At 41.2% G+C, this 12,340-nt stretch overlaps 1 protein-coding gene across 7 annotated transcripts in view; it reads left to right on the top strand.

Annotated features, from left to right (window-relative positions):
* ARMC2 (armadillo repeat containing 2) overlaps positions 1-12,340 on the top strand; it is a 222,192-nt gene that overhangs the window by 57,951 nt on the left and 151,901 nt on the right. For all 7 annotated transcript variants that reach the window (XR_006654184.3, XR_011650561.1, XR_006654182.3 and 4 more), the window contains one exon: positions 9,129-9,274. Coding sequence is in view for 1 of the 7 variants with exons in the window: in XM_024551788.3 (XP_024407556.2) it covers positions 9,129-9,274 (146 nt within the window). In the remaining 6 variants the exon portion in view is untranslated. The remainder of the gene's footprint in view (positions 1-9,128; positions 9,275-12,340) is intronic.

Below are 12,340 nucleotides of genomic sequence, written 5' to 3' on the forward strand. Positions count from 1 at the left end.
GATTTGAAGTTTCAAAGAGCAATGGCTTCTGATAATTACAAAAAATTAAGATGAGTTAGAGATGGATTTCAAATCTTGGATCTTTTTTGTTTTTCTGGCTTTGACAAGCTATGTGGAAGAGATTGCTGAAGAGAAACTGAAATTGGGAGGGGAGTGTTACATCGGCAAGACAGAATTCTGGGTAGTTCTGGGTAGTTATTCTCCGCTTTATGGATTTGGGGGATTTAGGTGAGGCCTTTGACCAAAGTCTGGGGACTCATTTAAACAGTGATTTAAATTATATTTGTAATTAAGGATTGCACCAAGGTGATTAGGGTCTTTTAAATCATGCTTTATTTATATTTAATACTTTTAAAATGTACAGATTAATAAATGTGTATTTAGGTAGTTAATTATTATGAGTATACATAACTAAGCTGGAAAGTATGTTAACTCTCATTTTCTGGCTTACCCTGCCCTTGGGAAGCCTACCTCGCTTCAGCCCATGAGATCAGAACCACAGCAGTAACTTCCACCTGACGGAACCCAGCTCTGGTTTTTGGAGGAAATAAACTGCATACCTATAAAGTGGGAACAAGCATTCCCATGATTATATTTCTTACATTCATACAGATAATTTTATTGGAGATTGATAATTAAACAGAAACAAATATTTTTAGAGCATTTCTTTTGAAGATTTTGCTTGAATAGAAAGCAGCAGATGAGGCCATGTAGTTTCTAATTGCTTTACTTGAGGTATATAAGTTATTACAATATAATGAAATGCTCAGATATGATATGTTTGATGAGTTTTGACAAAAGCATACAGCCGTGTAATCCACACCCCTATCAAGATGCAGAAGATTTCTCAAAACTTTCCTCCCACCTCTTGCCGGTTGTCCCCACTCTCCCACTCCCCACCCGACCAGAGGGAACATTTTCTGATCCCTTTCACCACAGATAAGCTCTGCTGTTCTAGAATTGAATGTAAATGGAGTGTACAGTGTGTACTTTTTTGTGTCTGCCTTTTTTAAACTTTCATTTTGAGCTAAGTATAGATTCACAACATGTTGCAAAAATAGTACAGAGCCGTCCTGTGTACCCATCGCCAGCTTCTGCCATAATTACAGTACATTACTAAAAGGAGGATAAAAGTGACAGGGTGCGACATGATTATTTTGGCTTATTTTGCTTATTAGCATGTATTTTGAGATTAGGTGAAAAAATTTTCTGGTCACAGTCTTTGGTATTGTTTATTAGGCTTGCTAATGTGTTAATGATGTACTTGTCAGTGGAAACAGGACAGCTATTTACTACCCAGGAAGTTTCCCACATGCCTGTAAAGGACACCCGCAGCCTCCCCCCATCACCACGAGAGAGGAGGCAGTCAGAGCCTCACCCTCCCCTTTCTCGGGAAAGAGCTACATGTAGGCAACTCACTTTACCTCAGAGTCTTCAGAGACAACGTGTCTGAAGATTCGGGGAGACTCAGAGGCCCCAAACATACAATGCCTGAGGTTTTGAACTGGGAAATAAGAGAAAAACTAAGGCAAAAGAGGAAGGGGAGAAAGTTACCACCCAGGTTGAAGGATTGTAGCTTCAGCCGTGGCAGGCATGCCTTCTACCCCTGAACCCCCAAGTTAGATTTGCCCACACAGTCACAGGCTGCCGCCACCCCTGGAGGAGCAGGGGACACCTGTGTTCACCAAGAGGAAGTGACAGGCAGAGAGTGGCCGGGACTATTATGCTGCAGGAAGTCTCCTCACAAGGAAGGAACATCAAGAATAGGAAATAAGTATTCCTACTCCTGCAGTTTCTGGGGAGAGCCATTTGCTTTCAATTGCTGTCATATCAGCTTCAGCCTCATCTCTTCCTTGTAGACATATTAGTGTGCCGATAGAGAAACATCACTACCTTTAACATGTAATTGTGATTACTTGGTAATTCTTATACATGCCTTGCACACTCATTTTGCTTATTTTACTGCATTGGCCTTTAATATAGTTTATATGGCATTCAAAATTTCAGCCACACTGAAACATTTAATAGCCACAACTAGAAGAATCAGCTACCTACTCACTTTTGCAAGGAATCTGACCTGGGGGCAGTAAATGGAGAAATAATAACAAACATAGGCAGACATTAAACAGAGTCTCAAAGTAGGACATGGAGGGTTTGAGGAGGACAGAACCACTTCCTGCTGACACAGGACAGCCACAGAAGGAATGCGCCAAACAGGCTCCATTGCCAGGCACCCAGCGTTATCGAGGATTATGAATTAATATTACTTTCACATGCATATATCTCAACTCCAATGAAATGCTTAGGAATTCTTGGTACCAGTGGTTTCATGTGTATAGCAGCATCTTGTCATTGGTTTCTTTTTTGTCAGCCAGGACTGTACCAATCATATATGAGACAATACGAAACTTCTTGGGTTACCACATAGGCTCTGGTTTGGGCATATATGTGGTCTCAGTTGGGCACAAATCCAAAAAATGAATGTGCTTTATTAATAGAGGGACATGGTTTTGCTGAGGTTGGAAAATGGTGTGGCTTTGGTCTTAAATCATTTGACACTGTTTGTGGTCTCTGGCTGCTGTGTTTATTCTTTCACATTGGTGGGAAGTGAACCATTTTGCAGTTGGCAGTTAAGTTCAGACAAAGCTCGAGGGATTTTGGTCATGGATATTCCAGATGATCAAGGAATAAAATGCTTTTAGAGACAGCCACAAGGGTGGGGGAAACAACAGACAAGGAGTCAGAGCCCCAGGTGCTCACCTACCTGGTTGCTTGTGAACTCTCTGGGCTTCAGTTTTCTCGCCTGAAAAATGGGGCTTGCCCTGGCTGGTGTGGCTCAGTGGATTGAGTGCCGCTGGCCCACGAACTGAGGGGTACCCAGATCGATTCCCAGGGCACATGCCTGCGTTGCGGGCCAGGTCCCCAGTTGGGGGAGCACAAGAGGCAACTGATTGATGTATCTCTCACACATCAATGTTTCTCTCTATTTCTCCCTCCCTTCCCCTCTCTCTAAAAATAAATAAATAATTAAAAAAAAAAGTGAGGCTCATAATACCTTTCTGTCTGCCTCCGGGGTTGGTTTAGGGAGCAAATGAGATCAAGTGCATGAGGTAGCTTTATAAACCATGAAGTGGTTGCTCAAATTCTTTTCATATAACATTCAATGTATAAAAATAAATAAAACTAAATCTTGATGCTAATTTTGGTAGAGGAAGAAAAACAACTTTCAAACTATTAATGGCACAGTTTTCCATTGTATTATGTTCCAAAGATTTCTTTGAAAGCTGGTTTTTTGAAACTGGGAAAACATTTCTCCAACAAACAACGTAATGATTGATGGTGAAGTTTCCAGGCTAGCCAAAAGGCCTTTTTAATTTCTGATGCACCTAAACAGGAGCTCTGTGGGGGCCTGTGAGCTACAGGCTCCTCTGACCTGGGGCAGCTCTGATGGCTGAATGCCTTCTGGGGCAGAATCTGGTGGGTTCCCTGGAGACTGGGAGCTCTGATGGAGGAATAGTGCAAGAGAAAGAGAGAGGGTCATCCACTGGGGAAATGAGCAGTATGTGGAGGCTCAGGTGGGCCAACCCCAGTGCATAGAGAATGCTGGGAATGGAGCCATACCTGCTGGGTCTGTGTTGTCATTCATCAGTCCACTGTTCTAAATCAGAAGGGCTTCATATTTGAAGATTTCTTGTGTTTATTAAGGTTTTTCAATTAATATTTGAAAACGAATTGAAATTGAAAATCAAGTATCTATAATCGATTTGAAAAAACTAGATGCTAAATCTTTTGCCTTCTAATTTTGCTGTTAAACTGTTTTAGCTTTTATAAATCATCTAATCACTTCTTAATCTAAGTTTCCCTTTAAAATGGATTCGCCTAACGTGGACTACACAGTGAGAACGTTGAGGCTCAACTAATTCAATATGCAATAGGCCAGGTTGGCCAAACTCACCAGGCATTTTACTTGCACGGTCTGACTGGGGGAAAGGATTACTAGTACCGCTTATGTCAAGGAGACTGGGGAAATACAGGGAGAAAGAGCTGCTTCGTAGACGTGAATACCGTATAGTTGTAGAGGGTAGCTTAGTCATTTTTCAACAGATAAGTAACCAGAATCACACTGGAATGTTTCTTCCTTGACACATTCCAAAAATTTAAGTCCCCTTTTGTTCAAGACATCATCTAACCACTGCTACCAAACAGGGACACTTAAAATTTCATTAATCCTCTTTGTGGACTATCAATTCCACATTCTCCTTTTTCTTCTTCCCACTGGTTTCCCTCTGACTCAGTACAGCTGTCCCAAGGGGTTGCAGATTAGGAGATGGGAAAAATAAAAATTGAAATTCATGTTCTTCAGTTTGCCATTTTTCATGAGATGAGTTAAGAGATTGGGAATTGTTCCAGTGAGTCCTTTAGAAGCTAATCAAGCATCTATGTAGACATCTTTTTTTTTTGTCATAAAGTATTTGAGATGGCTTAAAAGATTACATAAAATAAAATGGAAAAGTACATAACTAAGTGGAGTTAGCAACATTATAAATTAGAATAGAGAGTTACGAAAGAAACAGATACATTTTTCTGATCGGGCTTTGGTGACCTCCCACAGTGGGGGGCCCAGTGGGTGGGCTCTCCTGGGGGCTGGGAACGAAGACTGCTACAGAGCGCAAGTCATTAATAAGGATTTCCGCAAATTTATCTCTCTTAAAAGTTGGAACAATGTTGAGTGTTAAGTGGGTTGACTTGGAATTCGCCTCTCCTGTTACCACAGTTTTTAGCTAGACTCACCCCCACTGGTCTTTTTACATTTTTCCCAGAAAAAGCCACTTGATTGTGCTCAGCATTCACCTCACACCACCCCCGCAGTGAGATTGGCGGCTCACAGCTGGCCTCTCAAAATGGGGGGCCTTCGTGGCCCCATCTGCCTGATGACCTCCTCCTGATCCTCCTCCCTCAGGGGTTTAAACTCCGGTTTACCACCAGGCCTCTGCTAATCCAGGCACTTTCTTGCCAGAGGCTCCTTAAAGGGGAAACACCTCCCTTTCCAGTTCCCTTGTCCCTTTGTCTCCTCCCTCCCCCTCCTTTCCTGACTTTCTCCTCCTCTCCCCTTTCTCCCCCTTCTCCTGTGTTTCATCCAGCCAGCTTTTCATGGGCATATTTATTGTCCATAAGTTGAAATAGGAGTATGAAATGGTTTGTACCCCAGAGGAGCTAATCATGGGAGATAAGACGCATGAAACAAGTAGTTATGACTCTGTGAGGGGTGTGGTGCAGGCATGGACAGGGTGGTTTGTTAACCTGGAAGAGGATGAGATCAACTGCTGAAATCTCTTCCTAGAGAAGTGAGCCTGAGATTGGTCCAGAAAAATGAGCAGGAGCTGAGAAGGTTAGAGAAAGGGCACAGGAGTGTGATGGAGGGAGGCATTCTGGACAGAGGCAATGGTCTATTCAAAGGCTCGGGACTGGGAAAGGATGAGGACATTGTGTGTGGTGCAGAGTCTGAAAGATGGGGAGAAAGAGGAGGAGATGAGCCTGGAGGGTTGAACTGTACTTCAGAGAGCGAAGCACTTTTAGAACATGGATTTTGCCCAATAGGCCACCGAAAGTCGGAGGCTATATTTAAACAGGAAAGGCTGGGTCTTGAGCTGCTCCCTCTGGCAGCAGGGAGACACTGTGGGGAGATGAACCTGACAAGGGAGAGACTGTGGATGGAGCCTGGTCAGTGAGCTGTAGAGTTTGGGGAAGAGATGAAGCAGGCTTACACTGAACCAGGTGGTAGAAAGAAGAGGTAGACCAGTTGACTAATTGGGTGTGACAAAAGAAAGGGGGAAGGGAGTTAGGTACCTAGAAAAAAGCTGCTGTCATGAATGAGATAAAACAGGGGATGCACAGAGGACAGGTCCCCCTCTAGGAAGTCCATTTTTCTTTTATCCATTATTTTTTATTCCTCTTCTCTTTTAAAATCATCTTAAAATGCATCTACTTCAGAAATATTGGTTAATCCATGGTTTTCTGATGTCCTAACCTTTCTGTTTACACCCAAGTCTTTTCTTTGTAGGCATTCACCTTTCCATTTGTTCCAGCCACAAATGTTTATTGAGGACCCAATGTGTGCCGGGCACTGGATCCGGGTCTGGGGGCAAATGGTGGGAAGACAGACAGATAGGTGCCCTCCCTGGTGCTCCTACTATAGAGGAGTAGACAGACTTAATGTTAAATAACTTAATGCTAAATAGTTTGTATATGATATAAGAGGAAATTTGAGGGGTTGATAAGAGTCAGATTGTACAGGGCTTTGTAAATCATGGCCAGGAAACAGAATCTTATCCTTGGAGCAACGAACAAAAAGCCAGCAAGGCTGAGGGTGATCGAAAGCAGAAAGGCAGAATTCTGGGATGTCTCTGAAGCTTGGAACCTGAGCAACTGAGTTGATGGTGGGGTCATACATTGAGGTATTGCTGTGTATTTTTCAAGTGTGTGGTATATGTTTCGCATGTTATTCTATCAGCATCACAACTGCCACTGTGGAAATATCCAAGGCATTGTCTCTGACTGAACTAAGGGTGTTTCACACAGTGTGATGTTGCAGCAAGTGCACAGGGATCTAAAATCAGATGGCGCGTTCCGTATGAATGTGTGCTTTCGCTCTTGAGTTGGTCCATTTGTAAAAGCTGTATTTGGGGGGCAAAAGAACCTTGAGCTGTCTTAACCTTTTCTAATGTGGTGAGAAATAGGGTTGAGGGAGGAAAAACAGGTTGAAACAAGGAAATGAAAGCTCCTAAGAAAGCTGCTGTCCCTTCGGCTGACAGTATGTTCTGCTGGAGGGTAGATGTGGGGAGCAAGGTGACTGTGGATCAGGTAGCAATCTGTGAAGGGACCAGGGCAAAGGAACTGCCCCGTGTGCCAGGTTAGAATGAGTGTCCCACAGTCTCCACGGTCCCTGAGCACTTAGGTCAGGATTCATATGGGCATCTATGCTCTTTTGTGTCTGAGTGGAAAGCTGGTGAGTCAGTCCCTGGAGTGATGGAAACCAGCAGCGCTTGCTGGACTCTCTGGGCTGTCTCCGAAGAAGGAGAACAGGTAGAGCCGGCTGGGATGATGAGAATTTTCCATTGTATGGAGGTGTTGGCCTGGGAAGCCTAAAATGGTTTATTAGCTTTCACAAAAGACCCATTCCTTAGCTTAGGAGATCACACTGTATATTCATGGTTAAGTAGAATGCTTTCCTTGTTTGCTTCCCCTCCAATGTTTTGGATACTGAAACTTTCAGGGAAGCATTTACTGAATCCTGCAATTGACTGCGGAAGACTTGCACACACTTACTTGAAACATTGTATTTATTTTTCCTGCTTTCAAGATAGTTATATTTTAACAAAAATTTTTGTTACTGTTGTTACAAAGAAAAAATAATCAAAAGCATATCATTTTAATAATTGATTTTAAAGTTCATTAACTATAGCTATAATGATGCTTTATATCAGCCATTTTCAACTGGTGTGCCACAAGGATTTTTTTAAAGATTTTTATTTTATTTTATTTTCTCTTTTTTTATTGTTGTTCAAATACAGTTATCTCCATTTCCTCCCACCATTTCCCCCCACCCCAGCCACCCCCCCATTTTCTTTGTCCATGTGTCCTTCATACATGTTCCTTGACGAGCCTTCTCCTTTTTCCCTCTGTTACCCACTCCCACCTCCCCTCTGGTTACTGTCAGTTTGTTCTTAATTTCAATGTCTCTGGTTATATTTTGCTTGCTTGTTTGTTTTGTTGACTAGGTTCCACTTATAGGTGAGAATTTTTAAAACATGCAGTACCTGACTGTTTAGCCATGGGCACTGACCTCATTTTCCCTTAGATTGTCAAATAAAAAAATGACAAGAGCTAACAAAACAATAGCCATCCAGTGTGAATGAATCAAAATTATACTTATTTTTTTGCCAGATCAGGGGGAAAAATTCAGTACATTACAGTGTGTTACAGAATTTTAGTAATTAGTTTATGTGTGCCGTGAGATGAAAAAGGTTGAAAGTAGCTGCTTTCTGTTGGTATGATGCTCACAGTGTATGCAAGCAATGCCACGTGTTTTCCTTTGGAGATACACAGCCACCCTGGAAGCGAGCGGGGATTGTAATGCCCTTTTCACAGATGAGGAAGTGGGGAAGTTGAGAAGCACTGAGTGCCTCAGTCACATAACTAGGAAGAGATTTGGGACTAGAATCTCCAACATTTGACTCTAGGGCCAGTGATCTCTCTCCTGCATTTTGGATGTGAAGTCACACAACAAAGGTGGGATTGACGCCCAGGGTTTCTGAGCCGTTGTTAGGTAATCAGCCCTGGCAAAGCCATTCCCACATCTCTTCTCATCGAACCCTCACAACTCCATGGCGCTTATCACCACCCCCACTTTACTGATGAGGGAGAATGTGCTCTGGGAGGTTAACTCACTAACTCAAGCTAGTGCCTGGTGGGGCTGGGACTTGACCAGGCCATCCAACCCCTGGGTGACTCTTTTAACTGGTAGCCTGCCTATACTATCCTGTGAGGAAAGAGCACAGTGCATATTGTAAAGTTATTAGATAACAGCAATTATTAGTTTTATGGATTTACTATGTTGTTCTCTTCTCCACTTTTAGACAAAGGCTACAGTAGAGAGCTTTCCCAAACATTTTTTTTTTTTTACAAAATAAGACAAATTTGTAAGAAATCAGCAATTGCCACTTAGAAGAGAATGAATGAAGCTAATGGTCCTAAATAGTATCCTTTGGCCCCAGCGTTGTCTGGAATGAGATGTTTCTGATCTGCGGAACCGATGTGGCCTGCTGCAGAGTCAGCGGAAGGTCTTCTGTGTGTCGACGAACTCAGATAACGATTTCTGTAACCCTGGGGGGTTGGTCCACTAACTGACTATTAACATGAATATTTCACTCTTTACCTTTGAACCCATGTAGGTTTTCTTGGCATTCATGTCTCGGTTTTCCTTTTATTCCATTTGTGCCTAGGCCCGTTGTCTCTGGCGGGAGACGCATAACAGATATCAGGAGACTGAAGGGGTGAACGGTGCTGTGCTGATTGGTGTTGTTATATCCTCCAGTTTAAAAAACGGCCCCAACATGCTTTTATCCTAGATGACTGCTGCACTGAGGAACTTAGTTGACTCACCACGGGCAAGAAGTCAGTTGCTGAGTGTTGGTGCCCTTGACCAGCTCTGCACAGTGATGGGACAGTACATGAGTGACAAGGACGTCTGCACCAATATTGCCAGAATATTCAGGTAGGTAGACTAAGAAAACAAAGTACCTTACAAAAAAGGCCAGCGTGTGGACTTCAGGTCATCTTTAATATTTGTGTGTGTGACAGGCAAGGAATCCTATTTTCTTCCTACCTCACCTAGCAGCAAAGGTAAATCTAACAGCCCGAGTATAAAATGAATGATTTAAACTAATGACTCCATTTCCTATGTATTTCTAACGTCATTTTAAAGTAGTTGATTATAAGTCGCTTCGGTGAGTTGTGAGTTATCCCAGTGTTCTTACAAAACAAACAAAAACGACTTCTGTGGTTTCTTGGAGATGAAGACTCTATCACAAAGCATGGCAAACTCTCTGATACACTTGGAAACAATCCTTAAGGGTTTTAACTCAACAAGGGGACTGTCGCTTAGAAAGTCTGATCTGACCATTTGTAAGAGAAGTTTATTTTATTTCAGTTGTTTGGGTGAGCTTCGGTTCACTCGTTAACTAGTTGTGTTTACCCTTACTTGACTGCAGAAATGATGATCATCTGAATCCAGGTTGCCTGAAAGCAAGATGCCAAATTTAACTACTGTCTTTAAATTATGCCTCTACTTTTCCTTCTTCATGCTCTTTGCCAGTGTTTTTATGTAATGATCCCTCTCGAGAGACCTGGCCCTTGCTTGAACTATATACTACTGTAGTTGTTTAAAGAAATGGAAAATTTCCTGAAGACTGAATTGGTGATTGACCTCAGTTTGAGAATGCACTTTACTAAGCTTTGTGCTGGGTACTTAATAACTCCCATTTTGAAGCACTGTAAATTACAAAGTTTATTTTTGAGTATGGTGGCATGAGGGATCCAATTTGGTATTTTCCCACATTTTCCCACATGGATGGTCCATTATCCCAGAGCCTCTCACCGACTACAGACTACACCATCCTTTGTTCACTGATGTTAAATGCCTCGTCAGTCAGACACAACATTCTGTACACTTGTAGGTCTGTTTCTGGGCTTTCATTCGGTCCATTCTCAGACCAGCACCGTGCTGTTTTACTATTACAGATTAACTTTGTCTTGCTGTAAGAGAAGATGAATCCATCACTTCTTTTCTCCTTTATAATCCAAATTCTCCTTTTCTCTTCCTTCTGAATTGGAGAATCAACTAAGGTCCAGGATAGGAACTTTGGGGTTTTTCATGGACCTGCACTGAGTATGCAGAGTAACTGGCGTGGGAGTGGGGAGGTTGACATCTCTATGATACTGAATCCTTCATCCACAGACATTATGATGTCTTCTTTTAAATCTTTCAATAACACGTCACAATTTTCTCCAAAAGTATTTTGCACATCTTTTGCTAGATTTATTTCTTCATGGCTTTTGCTGTGACTATTAATATAATCTTTGAGAATTGTTTTCTAATAGGTTGCTGCTGGTATATATGAGTAGCATTGACGTTTGCTTATTAAGTAACCAGGCATCTTGATGAACACAGGGGCTGGCAGAAGTAGCGCCTTTGAGTGTGGTTGGTAGGGTCTCACACGAGATGGACAGCAATTTGAACATTTCACCTACAATGTCATATGGTGTGCTTAAGTGTGATATTGTTATGTTACAGAATTACATACTTACGATTTTGTAATAAAAGACTTGGTATAGATTACCAGCTCATAAAAAAGGGGTATTAATTTGTGCTGGACCCTGTATTAAGTCTAAGAGCCTACCTATAGATTCTCTTGGAGAATAATTTTTTCCCAGTTATTATAACTCTTCTACCATGTCCCTACCTCTTTCCTCTCACATTGCTTAGGGTGTCCGATAAAAAGTTGTGAGAGCATTTGCCTGCTGCCTCCAGCCTGACTTTAAAGGAAATACTTCTGTGGCTTTACCAGTTAGAAATAATATTTGCTGTAGGTTTTTATAGATTCCCTTTAGAAGGTTAAGGAAAATTTTTCTCTACTAATGGCTATTAGATTTTCTTAAATGCTTGTCCTGAATCTATTTTGATTATGTGGATTTTCTTTTTTTAAGTCATTAATGTAGTAGATTACATGTAATAGATGTTCTCATGTCAAACCACTACATTTTGATAGGTTTGGTCACAAACATTTAGTTTAGGATGTTTCACCCCGGTCATGAGTTAGACTGACCTTTACTTGTCCTGTGTCATATCGGCCTTGTCTGGTTTTCATGTCAGGTGTATATAAGCCTCATAAAATGTGTTGGAAAGTATTCTGACTTCTCTTTTCTAGAAGAATTTGTAAAAATTAAACTTATCTTTTCCTTGAAAAGCTTATAGAACTTGCTTGAAAAGCTATCTTTATCCTGGTGTGTGTAGGGGTGAATATTGTTGACTACTGAGTACTTTCTCTAATGTTTAAATATGTAACCACATTTACTCATTGTATTTGTGTCAGTTGTAAAAAGTTATATTTTATATGTATCTATCCACATTATCTAAGTTTTCAAACAATATAAAGTTGTCTCAAATATTATCTCATTATCCTTTTAATCTCAGTTACATCTCTAATTATGTCCCCTTTTATTTATTTTACTTACTTAATAAATACTTTATGGTGCCCACTACGTGCCAGGCAATAGACTAAGCACTTGCCAAATACTAACTCATTTACTCCTTATAACAAATTTAAAATATAAGTTCTATTGTTATTATCTCCATTTTACATACGAGGCAACTGAGGCAGAGAGGGGTCTGGCAGTTCTTCCACGGCCACAGAGACAGCAAATCACAGAGCTGCAGTTCAAACCAGCCGGTCCGGCTCTAGAATTCATCCACTGAACCGCGATTTATACTGCCTCTTCATTGTTGATACTGATTTTCATTCCTAAGTTTTGTTATTTATGATGTTTTTGTTTTTTTCCGTATCAGTCTTGCCAATATTTCCTTACCAGTTTTTGCAGAACCAATAGGTGTATTGATCCACCCTATTTTATGTTGTTTTCTATTTTATTCCTTCTGTTATTAATAAGGAATTAATATTCCTTATTAATCCCTCTCATCTACTGTCTTTGATATATTTTCTTCTGTTTTTGTTAGAAACTTAATTCCTGTATTTTCAACTTCCTTAAGGCTATAATTTTCCTG

The sequence above is a fragment of the Desmodus rotundus genome, chromosome 11 (assembly GCF_022682495.2).
Source record: "Desmodus rotundus isolate HL8 chromosome 11, HLdesRot8A.1, whole genome shotgun sequence".
NCBI lineage: Eukaryota > Metazoa > Chordata > Mammalia > Chiroptera > Phyllostomidae > Desmodus > Desmodus rotundus.